Raw genomic sequence first — 26,494 nt, forward strand, 5'->3', positions numbered from 1 at the left:
AGAATAGAGAATTCTTCTCAAGAACTTGATTGCCCAATTTGATTACCATGGAACAACTTGATGCAAAGTACCCAATGTTCTAGGTTCAGGACATAGATATTAATTCTCAATCAGCATGAAGGTTGTACAGACTTAGATAGAAGACCATTTCATCAGAAACTGGTAGCTTATATTCTGATCTTTGAAACTTCATAAGCCTCTGATGTTTGAACAAAACCATTTTGATACTTGAACATAACCCTGCAAATCATTTAACAAACTATTCTTCGAAGTAGTTGTTAGCAAAAAACATTAATCAATGTTTGGGTTTTTAATTAAGGAATTTAGGTATATCAAAATAACTATAAATCTTCCCCTTAGATATGTTTCTCCCCCTTTGCCATCTATCAAAAATAATTAGACAAAAAATAATTAAAGTATTAAAGAGATTAATTAGAAACAAAAATATTTTTCATTGAAAAGCCAAAAAGAGGCAGAAAAGATACATCCGGTATTTAACAAAACAGAAATACAAAGAACTATAAGGAACTACAAACGAAATGCAGCAAGTAAAAGCAAACATTAAAGGCATACACACACACTTAGATAGAAATAAAATGCATACACACGTGTAAAGACACTTTTTAGAAAAACTAAGTGTTTAGGGAAGGAGGAGGAGGAGGCAGAACAATTGGGTGGTCATCCGGGAGATTTAAGGGATGTACTAAAGGATCAACATTATCTTCAACACATATCTCCAAGTAGTGGGCTAAAACTTCTGGTGGATCGATCTTTGTGAAAATGGGGTAGTTATCCGACAGAATATTACTGCCGTTGATTTCTTTTTTGGATGGAGGAGTGCTTTCACTAGAGACAAATCTAGGAGGAGATCTAGACTGAGCTAGTTGCAGTTGTTGAAACTGTTGTTGAAATGGTTGTTGTTGTTGAGCAGCCATTTAAGATGATGAAGGTGAAGAACAATTGCAGAGAGGGTTGTTTTATGTTTAAAAGAAGAAAGCGTGGGAGTATTGTGAGCATAGTGTGAAAAGTGTAAGTGAAGTGGGTTTTTATAAAAAAAATGCAACGATGACAAAAATGAAAATATGCAGTCATAGGGGGGAGCGTAAGAGTTTAACCTAATTCCAAAAAATGTGAAACCCAATGTGTCACGCTTTTATCACACATGCTCAGAAAGTGGGACAGTTGTCGCCACTTAGAACCACGTGAAATCAAACAACATGAAAACCATTTAATGCAATGACTGTTCAGAATCAGGAAGGAAAATCGATAAGATTGCTTCTGATCAAAACCTTCTTGATTCATGAAAACTTCCTTACTTCAGAAAGCTCATGTTTCAGAGTCAACAAAAACATTCTCAGAGTCTAATATAGAGTTTTGAAGACTTTAAACATTCTGAAATACATTTTTTCATTCTGGACATAAATTCATAAATAAGTTTTTTAGAATGAACATGAATTTATCTTCAACAAGGGGTTTTGTAAATATATCAGCTCATTGATGGTCTATATCAACAAATTTTAAATGAAAAATACCCTTCTGAACATAGTCACGTAAAAAGTGATGTTTAATTTCAATATGCTTAGCCCTAGAATGCAAGATAGGATTCTTAGATAAACAAATAGCAGAAGTATTATCACAAAGAATAGGAATGTTACTCTCAGAAATATGATAATCTTCCAGCTGGCTCTTCATCCATAGTATATGAGTGTTGTATCCAGAAGTTGCAATATATTCAGCTTCGGCAGTTGAAAGTGTGATTGTTGATTGTCTCTTGTTGGACCATGAGATTAGGTTATCTCCCAGAAATTGGCAACTTCCAGAAGAACTTTTCCTTTCTATTCTGTCTCCAGCATAGTCAGCATCACAATTGCCTACTAACTTGTATTCACTTAATTTTCTATAAAACAAACCAAGGTTAGCAGTACCTTTCAGATACCTAAAGTTTCTCTTAACAGCAGTTAAGTGAGTTTCCCTAGGATCTGATTAGAAGCGGGCTCATAAGCAAACATTGAATAAGATATCAGGTCTAGAAGCGGTTAGATATAAAAGAGAGCCTATTATACCTCTGAAAAGCATATGATTTACCTTACTACTTACCTCTTCTTTCTCCGGAATACATGTGGGATGCATTAGAGTCTTTGCTTGCTTACATTCTGATAAGTTAAACTTCTTCAGAAGTTCTTTTGTATATTTTCTCTGATGATTGTATGTTCCTTATGAACGTTTATCAATTTGGATTCCCATAAAGAATTTGAGTTCTCCCATCAGACTCATTTCAAATTCTTCCTGCATTGACTTAGCAAAATCCTTGCACAAAGATGCATTAGCAGAACCAAAAATAATATCATCACCATAAGTTTGCAAAACCAGAATATCATTCTTAAAGGTTTTTCAAAAGAGAGTTGTGTCCATTTTCCCTCTGGTAAAATTATTTTCCAAAAGGAAGTTACTTAGTCTATCATACCAAGCTTTGGGAGCTTGCTTCAGGCCATATAACTATTTTTTCAGTTTAAAAACAAAATCAGGATTTTGAGAGTTTTCAAAACCAGAAGGTTGATGCACACATACTTCTTCAGAAATATATTCATTCAAGAATGCACTCTTAATATCCATCTGATAAAGGATGATGTTATGATTGACTGCAAATGAAATTAAAAGACGAATAGACTCTAACATGGCAATTGGAGCAAAGGTTTTTATATAGTCTATACCTTATTGCTGACTATAACCTTGTGCTACCAGTCGAGCCTTGTTTCTGACAACCTTGCCTTTCTCATTCAGCTTATTTCTGAAGACCCATTTGGTTCCAATGACATGGAAACCCTTTGGTTTCTGAACAAGATCCCAAACATCGTTTCTGGTGAATTGATTTAGTTATTCTTGCATATCTAGAATCCATTCATTATCCAGAAGAAATTCATCAATAGATGTGGGTTCTATCAGAGATACCAAGATTCTTTTTAGTGTTTAACATAAAACATTCACATCTAAAATGGTGAAAGTAAGAAATGTTGGGTTTTATGTTCTTCCACAATTCATAAGGAGTCTTGCCCAAAATAGGTCGGATAGAAATCCTGTTTTGAATATAACAAGTTGTGTTAGCTGCTTCTGCCTAGAAATGCTTAGCCATATCAGTTTCTTGGATTATGGTGTGAGCCATTTCTTGCAAAGTCTTATTCTTCCTTTCTACAATTCCATTTTGATGTGGAGTTCTAGGACAAGATAAATCATGGGAAATACCATTTGAATCAAAGAGATTTTTAAAATGTTTATTTTCAAGTTCGCCACCATGATCACTTCTGACTTTGACTATTTTGCAGTTCATTTATGTTTGCACTAGTGAGCAGAAGGTAGAAAATACATAGTGTGACTCATCCTTCTGTTTCAAGAACTTTACCCATGCCCAACGACTATAGTAATAAACTATGACCAATACATACTTCTTTTCATTGATATAGGCAGTTTTCACTGGTCCAAACAAATCAATGTGCAGAAGTTCTAACAGTCTAGAGGTAGAAACAACAGTTTTTACTTTGAAGGATGTTTTAGAAAATTTGCCTTTCTGACATGCTTCATAAAGAGCATTTGAAGCGAACTTCAGATTGGATAGACCTCTAACTAATCCAAGCTTATTTAGATGATAAATCCTTCTCATGCTAACATGACCCAAACGTATATGCCATACCCATTGCTCCTCATTAACAGACATTAGACATTTTATATTTTCATCTTCAAGATCAGAAATTCTAATTTTATAAATGTTGTTCTTTCTCTTTCTGTTAAAAAGGATTGTACCATCTTTCTGACTGATAACCTTACACGACTTTTGATTAAAAATGATATCAGAACCATTGTCACTAAGTTGACTAATAGACGAATGGTTATGCATCAGACCATCAACTAAAAGAACATTAGTAATAGAAGGAAGTTTATCGTTACCAATGGTTCAGAGCCAATGATCTTTCCTTTCTGGTTTCCTCCGAAACTAACTAAGCCTCCAAGCTTAAGTTCCAAATCTTGGAACATAGACCTTCTGCCTGTCATGTGTCGCGAGCATCCATTGTTCAGGTATAATGACTGGTGTTTCAGCTGATATGCTAAGGATGTCTACAACATAAATTATTTTATCCTTAGGTACCCACTTTTTGGGTCCTCTCTTGTTAGTTTTCCCAAAGTTTCTTACAACTTTGGGTCTTTTAGAAAAAGGATAATGATGAGGAATTTGTGCATGATAATTAGGTTTCGGAACTGAGTTCTTATCCTTTGTATGTTTCTGTGTCTATGCAGAAATATCAAGCTCAGTGCCAGCAGGCACGAAATGCACATAAAGAGGTTTTGGTTTTACCTTCTAACTTTCATCAGGTTTTATAGTTTCTGTACAATCTAAACCTTTCTTGCCATTTGTGCTAACTCCATAGATCAAGGAAGCCATTTTTCTTATATCTATGCTTTTATCTAGAAACTAGTGGAATGCTCTGTCATATCTAATGACGCAATCAGTACCAGAAGCTTTTGAGATTATTTTCTCCTCTAGTTTTGAAATTTTTCTTTTCAAAGCATAGTTGTTACTTTCTAAAGAAAATACTTTTTCATTTAGAGAGGAAATATGTTTCTCAAGCTCACTCTGAGTTTCAGAGGCAATTACTTGGACTTGTTTAAGGTCCTTGTATTTACTCTGAAGACTCTGGTACTTTTCTAGCATTTCAAAGAGACATGATTCAATATCAGAACGAGATAGGTTAGAAAGTACCTCTTCAGAACCGGAGTCGGATTCTGATTCTGATAATACCTTGTCTTTTGGTTTTTCAGAACCTATGGGATCATATGTAGTTTCCATATTGCAACATTGGCTTTTTCTTCATCAGAATCTTCTTCTTCGAATTCCAAGTCATCCCATGTAGCCATCAACCCCTTCTTGACTTTAGAAAAAATCTTCTTAGGCCTTTTGTCCTTTTTCAGCTTAGGGCAATCATTTTTTTAGTGTCCTGGCTCCTTGCACTCAAAGAAGATAACTTCTTTTCCAGAACCTTGCTTCTTCTGTCTAGACGAAGAAACAAAGCGACCAGTAGTCCTTCTGACTCCTCTGAACTTTCCTTGACCATTTTACCTGTGTTTCCAGAGTCTGTTGACTCTCTTTGAGATTAGAGATAGCTCATCGTCATCTTCTGAGTCTTCATCAGATCCTTCTTATTCTTCCTCAGCTTGATAAGCTCTTGTCGTCTCAGGCTTGGATTTTAGAGAAAAAGATTTACCTTGCTTCTAAGGTTCATCTTCTTCGAGCTCAATCTTGTGGCTTCTAAAAGAACTAACGAGTTCTTCAAGACTGATGTTGTTGAGATCCTTTGCCAGCTTCAAGGCAGTTACCATAGGTCTTTATTTTTTGGGAAAGACTTCTGATAATTTTGTTGACATGGTCAGCTATAGACTATACTTTGTCCAGAACTTTCAGTCCTGCAACAAGCATCTAAAACCTTGAGAACATAGTCTTAATTGTTTCATCATCTTCCATTTTGAATGCCTCGTACTTCTGAATAAGGCCAAAGACTTTGTTTCCTTTACTTGAGCATTCCCCTCATGAGTCATCCTCAAAGAGTCGAAAATGGATTTGGCAGAATCTTTGTTTGTTATCTTCTCATACTCCGCATAAGAGATAACATTGAGCAATATGGTTCTGGCCTTATGATGATTTTTGAAATCTTTCTTCTGTTGATCAGTCATAGCACTTCTTGTTATAGTATTTCCTTCGGCATTCACTGGGTGAACATAGCCATCGACTACAAGATCCCAGAGATCAACATCGTAACCAAAAAGAAACTTTCTATTCTATCTTTCCAATAATCAAATTTCTCACCATCAAAGATTGGTGGTTTTGCACAGTAATAATCTCTTTCGTTATTGTTAACAACGTTAGCAGCGTTAGTAGCCATTGTTTCTCACACAAACTGGATCGATACTGAACATGGTGAGGTGTTGATAAAACTTTTATCACAATCAGAACCAGAGCTCTGATGCCAAATGAAGGTGTGAAAAACACAAGAAAGAGGGGTTTGAATTGGGTTTTACAAGCAAAAGCTTTTTCCAAATTAAGAACACTACTAATAAGTTAATGACAAAGAGATAAAAATACTAGTTTTATCTTGGTTCGCTTGAAACTCAAAGCTACTCTAGTCCACCCGCCAAGGTGATTTTGCCTTATACACAAGGACTTAATCCACTATAATCAACAGATTACAATAATCACAAAGAATAACCTTCTTTGTCTTCTCAAGGGTCCAACTATACCCTAGTCTCCTTAAGGACTCACAAAGAACAACCTTCTTTGTATTCTCAAGGATAACCTCCTCAAGGAATAAAAAAAAACAGTTTCAATAATATTTTATGTGTTACAAGATCCTTCTACACAAGCCGATTTTACATAAAAGAATTACAAACACTTAAAGATAAAAAAAAAATCTTGTACAAACAATTGATAGCTTTTCACAAATAAAATAGACTTGTCAAAATATTGTGTCACCGACCGATTTCTTCAAGTCTCCAAGTCTCACTTATATAACATAAGAAGAACACCGTTGGAGGGCAAAACAGGGAAAACTCATAGAGTGGTTGTCCACTGTTGGATGGGAGAGGAGTGATATTGTGTATTGTCCTTCGCCCACAAAATCAGTGATACGTGTGATGTATAGTACTTTCCTTGCCCACGAAATCAGGTAGTGGAAAGGATGTTTGATTTGTACTATGTACTATTTTATCACGTTCCCGTTTGATCTTATCTTCAAGTTCATTGGCTTCTGATGAAATTTGATGAAACATGAAATAAATAAACGTAAAGATGGATTCAGAAACTTCAGAATCTTTTGTCAGAACCTTGACAGTGTCAGTAGTCTGGCTTGAGATCTTTAGTATCTTCAGAATCTTCAGAGTCTTTAGAATCTTCAGTCAGAACCTTGATAAATTCAATCGTATGGCTTGAGATCTTCATAATCTTCATCTACATAACACAACTTCATAAGCTTGTCATTCTTGAAAAGTTTGGTGATCAGAGTCACGTCCAGAAGCATGAGCTGGGAGAATATTGCAGCAGTAACATAGTATCTCCTTAGAAGCTTCTTAGGAATGAATCAGCACAGAAGCAGAAAGAACAATGCAGCGAAAATATTAAACATCTTTCAGAAATTCTAATAGCTAGCACAAAAGCGGATTTGGAACACATCGTTTATAAACTGTGATGTTGCACATCATATATTCAGAATCAGAACTGGTTGTTAAAGCTACACAATAACAAACCATTAGGATACCAAAATTGTTCTCACACAAATACAATATTGTTATAATCAAAACTCAAGGTATAGATGCAGAACCAAATTTTGTTCTAACATTTTTTGCATGCTTTATCCTCACTCACACTTAACTATGGAGTTCTTATTTGTTAGACTACCGGAAAGAAGATGCATCTTATTGTTATAGATAGTACCAATCAATCCTTATAGGTCTTCCTTCAACTATGCAGTCTCACCTTTGCACAACCTTAGGATCCCTCTCATTCTGATGTGAATTCGGGTGAACATTCCTTGCCATCTTCGGCCTCAAGTGTTACTTCCACTCTCTGTCCTCTTCGGCCTCGAGTGTTACATGCCCACCAACTTCTGCTTGGTTCGTCCCTGAACCACATCGTACTGGGAGAGGTCTAGCTCTAATACCATGTTGTAACACCCCTGATTTTTTTGTCCAAGATATTACTTAAAAAATTATATTTACTTCAAATAAATTATCAAATTTAAATATTGTACTTTAAATTAAATTACAATTCCGATAAAAACCCGATTTTGTAATCTCGCAATCACGTACAAACACCGCATCAAGCTCACTTCATACCTTCAATTTTTTTGTACCTAAAATGTTATTTGTAAGGGGTAAATATTTCATCATTCGTATCAAATCACATAAAACATACAATACGGTATTATAAAACAAATCATACAAAACATAAAAGCCTGCAATAAATACAATCCACAAAAAATCATTCTTTTATAACTATATACATACTCTTAAATCTAAATGATCCAGATATAATCAATCTGCCACTAAGGCATCACACAAAATTCATCCCATAACAATAGGGAAGATAACCTGCCACTAAGACACCACAAAGAAATGCATATGTCATGTCATGATAATGCAAATGCAAATCCCACCACTTAGGCAATCATATAACCATATACTATCACATCATAAAGCACATCCTCTTTTTATTTCACACAATCATCCACCTCCAATTGTAATTCAATTCACATCACAACCACGCATAATAATAACAATCACAAACAAAACAAAGATTCACCCACATCACATAATCATACCCAAAAATACAATATATAAAAGTAGTATTTATACTTTTCAAAAAGGGATTAAAATTTATCAACTAAAAATATAACTCAAATTTTTTTCTCTTCAAAATAATTATGCATTATATAATTTATTCTATAATAACTAACTATTAATTTTGTTATAATCAATATGGGGAAGTGCCATTACCTTCTTGAGTAGAATTCCTACGCAGCGATCCATAAATATTCTACAATCGTAGCTTATGTTTCTCGTACTAGAATCTACACAAAATAGTGGTTGCCCCAAATTTTACACTGAAGTAGGAACAACGAAGTTAAGATTAGAATCAATTTAATCGACTTCAAAACACATTATTTTAAGCGAAGTTGAGATTAGGAGTTTGAAAATTCAAATAAATATATCCAAATTCTAGAGTTATTTTTAAAGCAAATATATACATTCTTTTCAATCCCTCTACTATAGTTATCAAAACATATAACTTTGATTTATCAAAGCAATGATGGAATTTTACAAATCTTTGCAACACAAATTTTACAACATCATAGTCATTTTCAATTTTGAGACAAAAAGAAAAAAAAATTCTCTTAAACAAAACTGAAGTTGATCATTTTACAACAAAACTGAAGAAAAATAAATAAATTTCTCTTAAACACCATGTATGTTTTTGAGAAATTTATTTTGCGCTGATCATTTTAGTGTATTCTTTTTATTTTTTTCAGACACTTTTTTGTCCGATTTCGGTTCATTTTTATCCTTTTTATTTCTTCTTTTTATGAAACTAATCATGAAAAAAATTTAAAACTTATTAAATGACTAAGTTATTTTGTTTTTAATTATTAAAATAATTTGAATTTACGTTTGTGTTAATTTTTAAGTTTGTTTTTATTACTAATCAATCTTTATAATTATGTTTATATAAATATTGAATTTTGTGGCCAAAAGTTAAAAAGATCAAAATATTTCTCATTTCTCCTCTCTCTCTCTCTCTCTCTCTCTCTCTCTCTCTCTCTCTCTCTCTCTCTCTCTCTCTCTCTCTCTCTCTCTCTCTCTCTCTCTCATAGTAAATATCATAAACACCCCAACATTGTCCTCACTTCATTTTGATTAACAACAAAACTTTCTCTCTCTAACTTTCTTTCACGTGTACCTCTGCTCTGTCTGTCTCCTTCTACACCACCGCGAACAACCATGCACACCTCCTCTCCCTTTCTCATCTTCAATATCACCACCATTATCACAACATCTTCACTTTCCCAAACACAATAACTTCATCACCATCATGGCAACAACATAACTACCGCTGCTAATGCTTCCTTCAGCACCACCAACTTCTCAGCCACCAACATATCCTTCTCCCTCCATCTCTTCAAGTCGTAAACACCTCTCATTCAAACCTTCTTCGCTCCACTGCCTCCTCCCTCCAGACACAACCGCTTCTTCCATCAACCACCAACAAAAATGAATCGCCACTCACTCAATCTTCTCTAACCACTCCCTCATAAACCCACGTGTTTTCGGTGAAAAGAAGTCATAAGCTCCACCGTTCGACCTCCACGTAACCTTCATCATCAACAACGAACCTCCGTGCGTCACTTTTCACAAACCGTACTCTCCATCTCCATGAACATCATCGATGATAACCACCTTATCTCCGGCCTCTACTCATCAAGCTCAACACGCACCGCCCTCCACCGTCGCGGTTGGGGTTTCCTTTTTTCTTTTCTTTTTATGCATTTTTATCATTTGGATTGTCTGAGTTTTTGATTGTTGTGTTATTTCTTTTGAGATTGCAAAAGGAAGAAGACAACATGAGAGGAAAGAGAGTTGATCGTGAGAGAGAGAGTTGATTGTCGCATTGTTTTTTATTGTTTGAGTTTTTCATGTTTATGTTACAAAAGTGTGGACCGTGGGAGGAAGAAGATGAGGTTTTTTATTTTGAATTTTTCTCCGTACCACATGTCGGGCAGGGAGTGGAAAAGGAAGTTTTTTTTAAATAAATATCCTCCTTCCTACCCGATTGCTTCACAGCCCCTCTCCCTTTTTTATTTGTTTTTTTTTTGTTTTTGTTTTTTTAGTTATATTTTATTATGATTATTAATTAATTATTATCATTATTTTTCTTAATTATTCACTATTATTATTATTTTTATTATTATTATTATTATATTTATTATTATAGACTATTATTGTTATTATTCATGATTATTTTTGTTAATTTTACTATTGACTATTATTTATACTATTATTAAAATTTATTACTATTATTATCATTTATTATTATTATTATTATTATTATTATTATTTGTGAATTATTGTTACTAATTGTTATTATTATTGTCATCATTATTTATTATTATTATTAATGTTAATAATCATTATTGGTTAATTATTGTTACTAAGTATTATTATTAATATTTCTAATTATTATTACTATTTTTATTATTATTATTACTATTATAATTATTATTATTTGTTTATTATTATTTTCATTTATTATTTTATTTGATCAATTGATTTTTTAAATTATTAAATAGAAAATTTGATTTCTTGTCCTATCGGTTTTTCACATATTAATTGCAATTTTGGAGTTTAAAAAAAATTCAATTCAACTTCAAAAACTGCTTAAATGCATATGATTTTGTTGACCGACCTCAGATAAGGTGATTCCTACATGAATCACTTTACGATTGCTTAATATAACGCTAAATTTAGTAGTTTAATTGTTGTTTCTTTTTACCTTTAAAAATATCATTTAAATCATCGGTTTTTCACATATGCATTGCAATTTCGGAAGTAAAAATTCAATTTAACTTCAGAAATTGCTTAAACGCATAGAGTTTTGTTGATTGGCCTCGGATAGGGTGATTCCTACATGAATCACTTTACGATTGCTTAATATAGCGCTAAATTCAGTAGTTCAAAACTCCGGTTTATTTCTGGTCACTTGACTTTCTCTTGGGTCTCCTTACAACGAGATTTTTGTTATTTGTCGTTGTCTATTGAGCTTGTGTTGTTAATTGTTATACTGTATCTACATTCGACAAATTGTACCCCCATTCACGTAATATGTAATAAATTTACCGTTTTCCTTTATTGGTATTGTATTAGTTAATTGTCAACTCAAGATTAAAATCAACACTTTAAAAAAAATACTCGATCCAACGTCGAGCAAATTTCCCAAATGAAAACCATTTCCATTTCCCCATCATTTTCAAAAACTCTTAAATCATTTCATCCCATTTTAATTCAATGTAAATAATAAAAATCTCGATCAAACATTAAGTGTCTTTTTCCTAATCAAATCTAAATTACTTAATCATACTTAAAAACCATTTTAAAAAAGGTGAAAATGAAGATGATCTAGAGCCTTCTATTCATCTTCTCAATTACTTGGATACGAGTTGCCTTACTTGATCATAAGAGTAATCGTCATCCAATAAAATATTTAAGGAATCAAACTTGTTTTCCGCCCTTGTGCGACTTTGAAAACCGTTTTAGAAATGAGTATGTTTTATCCATATTGGCGTGAAACAAACAAAGACTTCCGCCTCCAAGAGCGAGCAACAAGTAAATGTTTAGTCACTCGATATGTCTAAAGGATCACTCCTTAAAATCAATCAACCCAGTAGTTCTTTTTAAGTAGAACTACATAACCTTGAGTTCTCCATAGCACCTGGAGATACCTAGGAGCAAGATTGAGAAATTTGGTGAGACACCCTTTAATAAAAAAAAATGTTTTTATTTATTTATTTTTCTTGTTCAGTAATTAAAAGAAATCAATTATTATAGCTAACATTTAATCGCAAATCTAACTAAGAGGTTCCTGTACGTGAGGGGTGTTAATACTTTTCTCTTGTGTAATCGACTCCCGAACCCGAATTTGGTTGCGACGACCATTTTATTTTTGTTTTTCGTGGATTTTATTAATATTTTCCCTTTCCTTCTTTGGAATAAATAATATTTGGTGGAGACTCTGTTCGAACATCTTTTTCGCGAGCGTGCGAGTGCCTCATGAAGAATTGCATTTTTCGATATGCGGCGGTCGTTTCACCTCCCCAAGTGAGTCATGTTGGAGGATTTTCTCATATTCTATACACGGTAGGGAACCAGCTGTGGAGAGATTTTTTTTTCACATGGAAGGAGAAAATTATGTTTACTTCAAAGACTTTAAGCAAATTTGAAATGTTTGACTCAAACCAAGTGTTATCGAATCCATGTTTATAACATGGTTTGAGGCAAATAATATCTATAATGAAGCTAAGTTGTTGACATATGGTGACTTTGTCTCTAAATTTATTTACCATAAACCAACTAGGAGTTGGAATCCTAGGAAAAGAGGGTATATTATTGGTCGTCTTATTTGAGTTCCTCAAAGCATATGTGAATTATATTATTTACAGATGATTTTGACTGTCAAGAAAGGACAATTAGTTATGAAGACATAAAAAAGATTGATGGTTTCCAACTTCAAACTTTTAGAGAAGCATGTTTTGCTATGAGATTCTTCAAGATGATATAGAATTTATTAAGGCTTTAAAAGAGGTGCATGTTTGGGGTTCAGGTGTTTTTTATGGAAGTTATTTGTTACTATGTTGCTATCATCATCAATCAATAGATCATAGCATGTTTGGAGTAATACATGACAGTATTTATCTGATGTCATTCTTTACAAGAAGTGTGTTTTGACCAGAAATCCAAGTACACTTTATATGGAAACATTTTTTGGAAGTTGTTTCTATTATGTAACAAATAGTTTTATTTATGGTTTTTTGCTTTTTCTACCATAGGATTAACACTTACTGATGAAGAAATAAAAGAATTGACATTTATTGTAATAGAAACTCAGTTACAAAAGAACAACAGAGTTTTGAAAGACTTCGAGTCAATGTCGTATCCAAATGACTTTATACTTTCTTTTGTTGGAAATAGGTTGGTTTATGAAGAGAGGAAGTATGATCCAATTGCTCAAAAACATATTTTTGATACTTTGTTCTCATCTCTTACAGGTAAATTAACCATCCTTCTCATGTAGCATAAGAAATAAATTTAATGTTTCAATTTATTATTGCTAACTACATTACTTATTTTATATTTCATTATGATTTAATACCCTTTATCTTATTCTATATTTTATAATGCTTTAATGCCATTTCTCTTATTTCATATATTGCAATATACATTTGTTATTCAAAATGTCATACCAATTATAATGTCATAATAATTATATTTCTAGGTGAGTAGAAACACATTTATTTTGAAGTAATGGAAGCAGTAGAAAGACAAAATGGTGGCGTGCTTTTTTTATATGGATATGATGGAATAGATAAAACATTTATGTGGAATACTTTGGATGCAGCACTTCGTTCTAAACACAAAATTGTCTTGCTTGTTGCCTCAAGTGGGATTGTGAGTTTGTTGTTACAAGGTGGAAGAACAACTCATTATAGGTTTAAAACTAATGTCCCTACTTTGGAATCTTCAATTTGAAACATGGAAAAAAAGGATGAACTTGCTGAGCTTTTAAAGTTGACAGATCTTATTATATGGGATAAGGCTCCAATGGCTAACAAGTTTTGCTTTGAGGATCTAGATAAATCTTTGAAAGATATTTTCAGAGAGGAAATATGCATATTTTCAGAGTTCATATTGTATATTGGAGATGGAGTCTGTGAGCAAATTCTTTACTTTGAATAAGTTTTGAATGATAGCAAATTGTGTGATCATTGTCTAATTGTTGGTTGTGCATCATCTTACATGTTTCATTTGTGTTTTTAGCCTATACTATTGTTTCGTGTCTATACATCAAGATACACATTGATACATTTCTTAAAAGAACTCATAAAAACTGTCTTGTGTCAGTATGTATCGATACATGTTCATATGCATCGATCCATAAATTTGTTGTAAATCACAAAACGTTTTTGCTTCAGTATGTATCGATCCATACGAGTCTTGTATCGATACATGCTTAGTTAAAATGCTCTATGTATCGATACATACGAACTTTGTATCAATACATGCTTAGTTAAAATGCTCTATGTATCGATACATACGAGCTTTGTATCGGTACATGCTTACATTAATTCTCTAAAATTAATCAAAGTTACAGTATGTATCGATGCATAACCTTTTGTATCAATACATAATTCTGTTTTGTCTACTAACAGCTTCTGTCTTTCACATATAAGAAGTATTTTGACAGCAAAGAGAAGCACGAATTCACAAGTGAAAAACAGTTGTAAAACAAATCAAAGGAGTGTGTAGCAGCAATTGTTTTTTTTTTAGCAGTTAGAAACCTGAAAGAGACTTCATCTTCTTCATCTTCTCAATCTCTTTTCTTCAAGAACATCAACACATAATCATTCTTGTTCTTTGGATTAAAGGATCAACGAGATAACGTTCAGTGGAACGATCAAGGATCTAGCTGAGGTGTTCAGTGGAACGATCGAGGATCTAGCTGAGTTGAAGGTTAAAGGGGGTTTCGAGGAAAAACCAAATGGTTTGTCCTTCAAGAACTGGAGTGTTCTTGCGGGTTTGTTAGTCACGTTTGCAGAACAGATTCAGTCGTAGCGTAGGGTTTGGAAATTGGGTAATTTCGCAAACAGGTCGTGGAACCGGTGAATTATTTGCAATTTCTTGCAGGAAATTCTTGATCGAGCTCAGATCAAGTGGAGGTTTTATACAAGAAGAAGATCTTGGGATTTAGATTTCTGTCTTTGTATTGTAACCTTGTATCAACGAATTCGGCATTATTGATAATTACAGTTCTCAATTTCATTTGAAATTGAGAGGGAGACGTACCCACACGCGAGGACGACAGTGGGGAACTTCCTTACCAAATCTCTGCGTATCGTATTCTTTCCTTATCTCTCTTTACGTTTTCAACAGTTTTGTGATTGCAGTTGGTGTATTGTGGCTGTACATTTAGTGATACAATAGTGGCAAGAAAACTGTTTTATCTAAACTCCACCATTGTCCATCATTGATCACATACACACCAAATGTTTGACAAAACTGTCAGCTGAGTTTTATTTATTGGAATTAGAATTTAGTGATAAGTGCATTTGATTTGATAAGATTCTGGTGTTAATAATCTCTATCGTTCTAATTCAAATCCAGCAATAAATTCGCGTGTCCGGTTTTCTAGTAGCGGTTCAGAATAGACGGAAGTCGATTCGGGACTGTAATTTTCCGCTAAGTTTCAATAACTCTGATAAGATTTTTTAAATCCGTTTATTTTAAAGAGGTGATCTATTCACCCCCCCCCCCCCCTCTCGATCACTAGCCACACCGTCTAACAAGTGGTATCAGAGCGCCGGTTCGCTGGTGCTCTGTGGCTGCCTGTAACGATATGGATTCTGAACCAAAGGGGGCGTATAATAGAGCGCCGATTTTCAACGGTGAAAATTACGGCTACTGGAAAGACTGCATGCGAGTTCATATAAATTCTGTTGATAGGCTAGTATGGGCTGCCATTGAAAATGGTCCTTTTTAAATTACTATGACAAATGCGGCTGGCGCCATAGTTCCTAAACCAGAAGCTGATTGGAATGAGAAAGATGAGAAAAAGTGGTCGTGTGATTGGAGAGCTCGAAATATGCTAATTTCAGCACTTGGTGTTGATGAGTATTATTGGGTATCCCATTGCACGACAGCTAAAGAAATGTGGGATGCTTTAGAAGTTGCCCATGAGGGTACTACTGAAGTAAAACAGTCCCGCATTAACACACTCAATCAAGAGTTTGAGCTCTTTCGCATGAAACAAGGAGAATCTATCTCCGACATGCAAAAGAGATTCACTCATCTCACTAATCGGTTGAATGCACTTGGAAAACCTGTTTCCAATGAAATAGCTACTAATAAAATTCTGAGATGTCTTAGCAGGGAATGGCAACCTAAAGTAATAGCTATTAAGGAAGCCAACGATTTAACGACACTTACGATTACAACTCTGTTTGGAAAGCTGGAAGAACATCAGCAAGCATTAGAAAGTCTTGAAAAGTTTGAGAACAAAAGTAAGAAGAAAAAGGAGAAGAAGAGAGACAAAGAGGGAGAGAAGAAGCCAATAGCTCTTGTGGCCTCTAGCTCTAAGTCCTCACGAAAAGAGCAAAGTGACAATGATTCTAGTAGTGACAAAGATTCGGATGATGAGGAAATGGGACTTTTTGTAAGGAGATATAATAGATTCATTCGAAAGAATGGAGTCAAGCATTCCGACAAAAACCTCATGAAGTTTCGAAGATAATCTACAGATTCAAAACAGGAAGAAAATAAGAAGAGTAGAGGAAAAGGATCTTGTTTTAACTGTGGTAAATCTGGACATTATAAAACAGATTGTCCTATGAAGTATAAGGATCAAGGAAAAGCTCCACCAAAAGGGTACAGCAAACAAAGAAGAGCTTACATTGCATGGGAAAGTGATAGTGATTCATCAAGCACACAAAGTTCAAGTGATAGTGATGAAACCGCAAATCTGTGCCTTATGGCTCACACCAAAAAAATATGTCCTACCACAAGAAGAAAATCAATGATAAAAAGGTAAAACAAGCCTATTATAATAATTTCTCTTCTATGTCTTTTTCTGAACTGAAAATAGCTTTTGAAAAACTGCATAACAAAGCTGTAGATGCTTTTAAAAGATTATCTTCCGATAAACAAATTTTTTCATTTCTGGAAGGTAAAGTATACAAAGCTGAAAAAGATTTAGAATGGTTAAAAGCTAGTATTGCATAAAATTCAAAAAATATTGACATTGATGGATGTAGTAAAGTTGGGTATTGTGAAGCTTGTCATATTTGGCAACAAGAGGTAAACACTCTCAAGGTCAAATTGGAAAAAGCTTTACAACCTAAGGTTACTTATGTCGTTGACTCTAGATTGTTTAGGAAGTCATTAAATCCACCATATGCAAAATAATCTTTTATTCCAAAGGATTTAATGAACAAGAATAAACAAACACATCATCATGGTTTATGTCATTATTGTTGTCATGCTGGCCATACCATTGAGAAATGCAAGTTTAGGAGATTTCTTGTTCCTAAAGGTATTTATCAATGGAAGCCAAAAGGCAACCATGTTAGCACTTACCCACTTGGACCCAATGAAAATTGGGTACCAACTTCTCTCTTTTGATATTGTAGGATGAGTGCCTTGCTTCCGTAGATAGGAGATGGTTTCTTGACAGCGGTTGCTCAAGGCACATGACCGGTGACATATCGCTTTTTATAGACTTCAAAGCAAAGAAGAAGGGATATGTTACTTATGGAGACAATAACAAAGGAGCTATACTTGGCAAAGATAGTGTAGGTAATCCCTCTACCACTACTATTTCTGATGTCCATTTAGTAGAGGGGCTTAAACACAATTTGTTAAGCATAAGTCAATTATGTGACAAGGGTTATAAAGTTTCTTTCACAAAAAGTTGCTGCATAATTGAACATGCTGAACAGAACGTTGTGTTTAAGGGAGTAAGAGTAAACAATATCTATATGCTTGACCTTTTTTATGTATCTTTAACAAGTACTAAATGTCTAGTTACCTTGAATGATGATTCTTGGCTTTGGCATAGACGTTTAGCGCATGTTAATTTCGATTTGCTTAATAAGGTTGTATCTAAGGATCTAGTAGTCGGTCTTCCAAAAATAAAATTTTCAAAAGACCACCTATGTGACGCGTGCCAAATGGGAAAACAAACGAGGGTCTCTTTTAAATCTAAAAATGTAATTTCAACTTCACGACCCCTTGAGCTTCTCCATATGGATCTCTTTGGACCTTCTAGGACAAAGAGCTTAGGTGGAAATTATTATGGTTTTGTAATCGTTGATGACTATTCTAGATTTACTTGGACTATATTCCTTCATAGCAAAGATGAAACTTTTTCTGCTTTTAAGAATTTTGCAAATCTGTCCCAAAACAAAATGAATTCCAAAATAGTTACAATTCATAGCGATCATGGTGGTGAATTTCAAAACTATCACTTTGATAAGTACTGTGACAAGTATGGTATTGAGCATAACTTTTCAGCTCCTCGAACTCCACAACAAAATGGCGTTGTGGAGCGTAAAAATCGTGTTTTAGAGGAGTTGGCTAGAACAATGCTAAATGAGGGTGGATTACCAAAATATTTTTGGGCTGATGCAGTTAGCACAACTTGTTATGTTTTAAACAGGATCTTAATTCGTCCTATTTTAAATAAAACTCCTTATGAACTTTTAAAAGGAAGAAAGCCAAACTTGTCACATTTTCACGTATTCGGTTGTAAGTGTTTTGTTTTGAATAATGGTAAGGAAAATATTGGGAAGTTTGATGCAAAAGCGGATGAAGGTATCTTTCTTGGATACTCACAATCAAGTAAAGCATATAGAGTATATAATAAGCGTTTATTTACTGTTGAAGAATCTGTCCATGTTTCTTTTGATGAGTCTTATCCGAAAAGTGTCGGAAAAGGTATTTCTTTTGATGACACAGGTGTATCTACAGAAGACATACTCAAGGAGGCTGTTACGGAAACTGATCAGACCAGAACAGTTGCCCATGAGAAGGAGGAAGATACTAGTCATGAAGAAGATGAGGAAGAAAGGACAGCTGAAGTGAATGACCTTCCACCAGCTTGGAAATCTTCAAAAGACCATCCTATTGACAACATATTGGGAGATATTTCAAAGGGAGTAATGACTCGTTCTAAGATAAGTAATTTTTGTTCTCACTTCGCTTTTGTTTCACAAGTAGAACCTAAAAATGCCAAAGAGGCCTTGATTGATGAATGTTGGCTAATGGCCATGCAAGAAGAGCTTAATCAATTTAAAAGAAATGACGTTTGGGAACTTGTCCCTCGTCCGCGAGATCATCATATCATAGGTACTAAATGGGTTTTTAGAAATAAGCTTGATGAAAACGGAGTGATAACTAGGAACAAGGCACGTTTAGTAGCACAAGGGTATAACCAAGAGGAGGGCATAGACTATGAGGAAACTTATGCTCCAGTTGCTCGCCTTGAAGCTATACGTCTCTTGCTTGCCTATGCGTGTTCTAATAATTTTAAGCTTTACCAAATGGACGTAAAGAGTGCGTTTCTAAATGGTGTCATAAATGAAGAGGTATATGTCTCACAACCTCCTGGTTTTGAGAATGCTGAAAATCCAGATTATGTTTACAAATTAAAACGAGTTTTGTATGGTCTTAAACAAGCCCCTCGGGTTTGGTATGAAAGGCTTAGCAAATTTCTAATTGATCATGGATATTCAAGAGGTAAAATGGATAATACTCTCTTTATTAAACATAAGGGAAAGCACATTCTCTTAGTTCAAGTTTATGTAGACGATATAATTTTTGGTTCAACTAACATACACTTGGTCGAAGAATTTTCTAAGGTTATGCAGGGTGAATTTGAGATGAGTCTTATGGGGGAGATGAATTACTTCCTAGGTCTTCAGATAAAGCAACTTGATGAGGGTACAGCAGTATGTCAAACAAAGTACTGCAGAGAACTACTCAAGCGCTTTGGAATGAACGACTCAAAATCAATTGACACCCTTATGCCTACCAACGGAAATCTAGATAAAGATGAGCATGGTAAGAGTGTAGATGTCAAAAAGTTTAGAGGTATGATTGGGTCTCTTCTGTATCTTTATGCTTCTAGACCTGACATCATGTTTAGTGTTTGTATGTGTGCACGATATCAATCAAATCCTAAGGAATCACACCTGAAAGCTGTTAAGCGTATATTTAGATATCTTCATGGAACATCTAAATATGGGCTTTGGTATTCCAAAGGAAGTGATTGTAGCTTAGTAGGTTACTCCGATTCTGATTTTGCTGGCTACAAATCAGATAGGAAAAGCACGAGTGGTACATGTCACTTGTTTTCAAACTCCTTGGTAAGTTGGCATAGCAAAAAGCAGGTATCTGTGGCTTTGTCAACTGCAGAGGCTGAGTACGTTGCAGCCGATAGTTGTTGCGCTCAGATTTTGTGGCTAAAGCAACAACTACAAGACTTTAACATTCAACTCAAACGTATTCCAATAAAATGTGACAACACTAGTGCCATAAACCTTACTAAAAATCTTGTTTTACACTCACGCACTAAACACATAGAGATTAGACATCACTTTCTTCGCGATCATGTTGAAAAAGAAGACGTTGTATTTGAGCATGTTGATACTAAAAATCAGCTTGCTGATATTTTCACTAAACCTTTGGCAACGGAACCGTTCTTCAACATTCGTCGTGAATTAGGGATCTTAGATCTCTCTCCATTGTTGTCTTAAGCATGTTTGTTCTTATTTGTATTATGCCTCACCTTGGTTGATGAGATTTGTTTTAGATTTCATTTATACCTCACAAGGTTACATCAACAGAGGTAATATCACTCCTTTCTATATCTCTTTTAGAACTATGTGATTGTGTATGTTAGAACAAAATTTCTTATTTTCGTTTATGTGAATTTCTTTGCATATATTGTTTGAACATCAATATCTGATTTGCGAATTATACTTGGGCATCATTATCATGACATACTTCATAATGCATAACCATACTGCATAAAAATTAATTAAAATTTGGTTTGACATCAGTATGTATCGATTCAAAGATGTATGTATCGATTCATGTCTTCTTCATTTCACATTTGTCAAAATTGGTTCAGTATGTATCGATCCATCCGTCGTTTGTATCGATACATAGACCCTTTAAAAACAAAAATGCGTGACATGGATCGATCCATGCCCATATGCATCGACACATACTGATTGTTATTTGGATTAAATGCATTTTTTTCTCACTCATGGATCGACACATCAGCAATTCTTATCACATCTTTTCACAAACTTGGTATCAGCAGTTCCCATACCTCCCAAAACCTGCGGCTAACCCTAATTTCCTTCATCATCATTCTTTCCAAAACCCTAAATTCATCTCACTTTTCTTCAATATTTCATCACCATGCCTCCAAGAACCATTCCAGCTAGAGCAAAGGGAAAAGGAAAAGGAAAGGAACCGGTTGGCACTTCTCAGCAGTTACCAGAAATTCCTCCAAATGCCTTAGATTTGCTTCATCCTGCAATTGCAACTGAGTTTGAGGATTCTTTCAAGACAAGGTTAGTTATGAAACCCCATGTCTTCGATAAACATGATGTTATTCATCTGCATCTCAATGATGTGGTTAAACTCCTTCATGCACAAAAACTTGGTTCATTTTTGTCTATAAAGGATGATTACCATGAGGATTTTATCCGTGCATTTTATGCTGGCTTACAATCTGGCAAAGGATATATGTTTAAGTGTTCTATTGGTGTCAGAACCTATACTTTTGAGGCCGGTGATTGGGAAACAGTATTTCAAATTCCGCTTCCGTCGCATAATTTCAAGACTTGGCATGACTTGAAGTTTGATACTGACTTTAACCTGAAGGAGTTTACTCTGTCTATCCTGAAATTGGACAGACCGCTGGGTGAGGATGAACAGGTTACGTATGGTATGATTAAGAAAATTCCACGTATACTTCATTGGATTATCTCGCACATTCTGCGTCCAGCAAACAGTGGACATTCTAGGTTAGACATGGCAAGCATTCATCTCTTGTATATTCTTCAAAATAAGGTTCCATTGAATTAGGCAAATTACTTTGTGAAGCGCCTCTTTTTCGTGCGTAACAGTGCCAAGAATGTTGCTCTTGGTTATGCGTCTCAAATCATGAAAATTCTTAAGTTCTGGAATGTTGCAATCCCTCTAGTTCCTCTCATATCACCATCTGCTGCTCAAGAGTTCGACTCTTCCACTTTATCTCATATGGGATATCGGTGGGACAAGGAACGTCAATGTTTCTATTTCTTTGAAAGGAAATCCAAAACAAGGATCTATAATTTTGATGTGCCTTCTGAACGAATTCATGTAGTTGAAGACCAACCTGATGAAGAAATGCATGATGTGAATGAAGCAGATGTGCCTGCAGCTGATGACAATGCTGGTTGGGGTGATTGGGTGCCACAAAGGTGGTCTCCAACCAACTATGTACCTGAACCAACGGTTCCTCCGTTCTCCGGCGGTACTTCATCTTCAACACCTACTGCGCACCTAACTCAAATGCTTCAACAAATGGAGTTTGCCAACCAAGAACGTCATGAAGAGGCACGGTCTTGGCATGTACAACAAAGTAAGTGGCATAAGGAGCATCGTGAGTGGCATGACGATCATACACGGATGTACCATAACCAACACTCTTGGCACACGAACTTGGTTAAGTGGCACCAAGTCTTCTACAATGAAGTGTCTGGTTTTATGGACGACTGCCGTGCCAATCCTAGTATTATGGACAGATTCAGAAGTGTTGAAGTTCAGGACCGGTTCAGGCACTACACCTTCATGGGCCACAATCCAGATGCAATGCCTCCTCCTCCGCCTCTGCCAAGCTTCAGAGATCCTGATAGAGATGACGAGGAGTCCTATGGTGGCTATAATCCACATTAAATCATCATCATTTCATTCCACTGCATTTCATTGCATGTTGCTTGAGTTGTTTTTCTTTTCAGATTAGTTGCACCTTATATTTCTTGGCTTATGTAATTTTTAAACACTTTCTACTAGTTAAATGCTTATTTCCTTCTGCTTACTTCTGGTGTTATTGCCCTTATTTGTCATTCTTTGTGAGTGATTCTTTACTTTTTAAGCTTCCTTCTTTGTGATTGTTAGCTTCTTTATCATTTTTGATGTGTCCTGTTACAACATGTTGCCTTGATAAAACTGTTTTTTTCTTCTTTTTGATGTTGACAAAGGGGGAGAAAATGCAGATGTTGACAGATATGCACAAACTCAAGGGGAGAATCACACATCTTGCTAAAAATTTGCCATCATCAAAAACGGGGAGTTTGTGAGCAAATTCTTTACTTTGAATAAGTTTTGAATGATAGCAAATTGTGTGATCATTGTCTAATTGTTGGTTGTGCATCATCTTACATGTTTCATTTGTGTTTTTAGCCTATACTATTGTTTCGTGTCTATACATAAAGATACACATTGATACATTTCTTAAAAGAACTCATAAAAACTGTCTTGTGTCAGTATGTATCGATACATGTTCATATGCATCGATCCATAAATTTGTTGTAAATCACAAAACGTTTTTGCTTCAGTATGTATCGATCCATACGAGTCTTGTATCGATACATGCTTAGTTAAAATGCTCTATGTATCGATACATACGAACTTTGTATCGATACATGCTTAGTTAAAATGCTCTATGTATCGATACATACGAGCTTTGTATCGATACATGCTTACATTAATTCTCTAAAATTAATCAAAGTTACAGTATGTATCGATGCATAACCTTTTGTATCAATACATAATTCTGTTTTATCTACTAACAGCTTCTGTCTTTCACATATAAGAAGTATTTTGACAGCAAAGAGAAACACGAATTCACAAGTGAAAAACAGTTGTAAAACAAATCAAAGGAGTGTGTAGCAGCAATTGTTTTTTTTTAGCAGTTAGAAACTTGAAAGAGACTTCATCTTCTTCATCTTCTCAATCTCTTTTCTTCAAGAACATCAACACATAATCATTCTTGTTCTTTGGATTAAAGGATCAACGAGATAACGTTCAGTGGAACGATCAAGGATCTAGCTGAGGTGTTCAGTGGAACGATCGAGGATCTAGCTGAGTTGAAGGTTAAAGGGGGTTTCGAGGAAAAACCAAATGGTTTGTCCTTCAAGAACTAGAGTGTTCTTGCGGGTTTGTTAGTCACGTTTGCAGAACAGATTCAGCCGTAGCGTAGGGTTTGGAAATTGGGTAATTTCGCAAACAGGTCGTGGAACCGGTGAATTGTTTGCAATTTCTTGCAGGAAATTCTTGATCGAGCTCAGATCAAGTGGAGGTTTTATACAAGAAGAAGATCTTGGGATTTAGATTTCTGTCTTTGTATTGTAACCTTGTATCAACGAATTCGGCATTATTGATAATTACAGTTCTCAATTTCATTTGAAATTGAGAGGGAGACGTACCCACACGCGAGGACGACAATGGGGAACTTCCTTACCAAATCTCTGCGTATCGTATTCTTTCCTTATCTCTCTTTACGTTTTCAACAGTTTTGTGATTGCAGTTGGTGTATTGTGGCTGTACATTTAGTGATACAATAGTGGCAAGAAAACTGTTTTATCTAAACTCCACCATTATTCATCATTGATCACATACACACCAAATGTTTGACAAAACTGTCAGCTGAGTTTTATTCATTGGAATTAGAATTTAGTGATAAGTGCATTTGATTTGATAAGATTATGGTGTTAATAATCTCTATCGTTCTAATTCAAATCCAGCAATAAATTCGCGTGTCCGGTTTTCTAGTAGCGGTTCAGAATAGACGGAAGTCGATTCGGGACTGTAATTTTCCGCTAAGTTTCAATAACTCTGATAAGATTTTTTAAATCCGTTTATTTTAAAGAGGTGATCTATTCACCCCCCCCCCCCCCCTCTCGATCACTAGCCACACCGTCTAACAGAGTCTTGTATGAGCCTAATGATGGTTATGTTGACATTTCAATTCCATATGAGTTTCTAATTGCTAATTTTTCAAATCCTATTGAGGCTATTGTTGAGAGTACATATCCCGGTCTCATTCATAACTATCATGATCCCAACTATCTGCAAAGTCGTGCAATATTGGCTTCAACAATTGAAGTTGTCGATGATAATAATCAATAGATCACAAATCTTCTTCCAAGTACTACATATATTTTTTCTTTGATTAAATTCTAATAATATATTATACTTTCTATTAATATTATTTTGACATTGGTCTTTTGTTTTAACTTTATAGGAGAAGAAAAGGAAAACTTTAGCAGTGATTCTATTGATAGACCTATAGCTACAGACTTTGATGCATTTGAGCATTTGACTCTTGAATTTCTAAATGCTCTAAAAACTTCTAGATTTCCTAATCATTCAATCAAGTTGAAGATTGGTGCCACTATTATGTTGATGTGCAACTTAGATCAGTCTGAAGACTTATGCAATGGTACAAGGCTCACTGTAACAAGGTTTGCTAATCATGTCATTGAGGCTAAGATCACTTCAGGAAAGAATATAGGTAACATCATTTATATTCCTAGAATGTTTGTCTTCGTCACAATCACCCTAACCATTTAACTTGGTGAGAAATCAATTCCCCATTAATGTTTCTTTTGCAATGACAATTAATAAATCTCAAGGGCAATCTTTAGACAATGTTGGACTATACCTACCAAAGGATGTTTTTAGTCATGGTCAATTGTATGTGGCAATGTCTCATGTTAAGACTAAAAAAAGGTCTTAAAATTTTGATTCATGACAAAGATAAAAATTCAACAACAACAACAACCACTAATGCTATATTCAAAGGAAATTTTTCACAACATATAATAGGTATAACATTCATATTCTTCTCTATCATAAAGTATTCTATTACAATTATTGAATGATTTGTTATATACTTTATTTATTTTTTTGTTTTCAGGTGAAAAATTTGAAGTCAAATTGAAGATTCATGTGACTTTTGTAACTTTTATATTTATTGTTTGCAAGACATGGTTGTTCGATGACGATTCAGTTGAGACTGGTTTCATGGTATGTGAGGCTCCCGACTAGTATGGTATCAGAGCCTCGTTAAGAAGAAGGGGTGCATGTGGTGTGAATATAGTAAAGAGAGTGAGTAAGGGAGAAAACCACTTAAACATGGAAACACCTGAACGAAACACTCAACCTATTACTATTACTTCTTCTTTATCGCTTCCTAAACTCAGTAAAAAGACAAATTCTCATAAGATAAAAAAACCTTATTGAGTATTCTCATGTTCCAGAAGATGCTCAAATTTACGAAACAATACCTCCTCTATTAAGCCCGTACGACATCTTCAAAAGACAAAGAAGTGTTACAAAATCCATCCGAAATCTTATCTCTACAAACCGCCCTCATATGAAAGAATACGTCCAGTCGTCTAGACTAGACCAATGTAGCTTAAGAGCTACGAACCAGGAGCAGTACGTAGATTTGGAGATTCCCCAGTATCTCAGAAGTCACGGGAAGACGGAAGGATATACAACCTTACACTTTGGGACTGTCAGGCTCATACTTTCCCTACACAGAAGGAAGAACCAACCTGTCTTTTGCAAAATA

The 26,494-nt window shown here is 34.8% G+C and overlaps 1 protein-coding gene across 1 annotated transcript; it reads left to right on the forward strand.

The window, feature by feature from the left end:
* Window positions 1-12,831: 12,831 nt before the first annotated feature.
* LOC127122135 (uncharacterized) lies at window positions 12,832-25,965 on the forward strand. The gene is made up of 4 exons (XM_051052523.1): window positions 12,832-12,907; window positions 13,134-13,352; window positions 25,160-25,429; window positions 25,835-25,965. The coding sequence occupies exons 1-4, from the start codon at window positions 12,832-12,834 to the stop codon at window positions 25,963-25,965; spliced, it is 696 nt and encodes a 231-aa protein (XP_050908480.1).
* Window positions 25,966-26,494: the final 529 nt, after the last annotated feature.

Source organism: Lathyrus oleraceus, chromosome 2 (assembly GCF_024323335.1).
Source record: "Lathyrus oleraceus cultivar Zhongwan6 chromosome 2, CAAS_Psat_ZW6_1.0, whole genome shotgun sequence".
Lineage (NCBI taxonomy): Eukaryota > Viridiplantae > Streptophyta > Magnoliopsida > Fabales > Fabaceae > Lathyrus > Lathyrus oleraceus.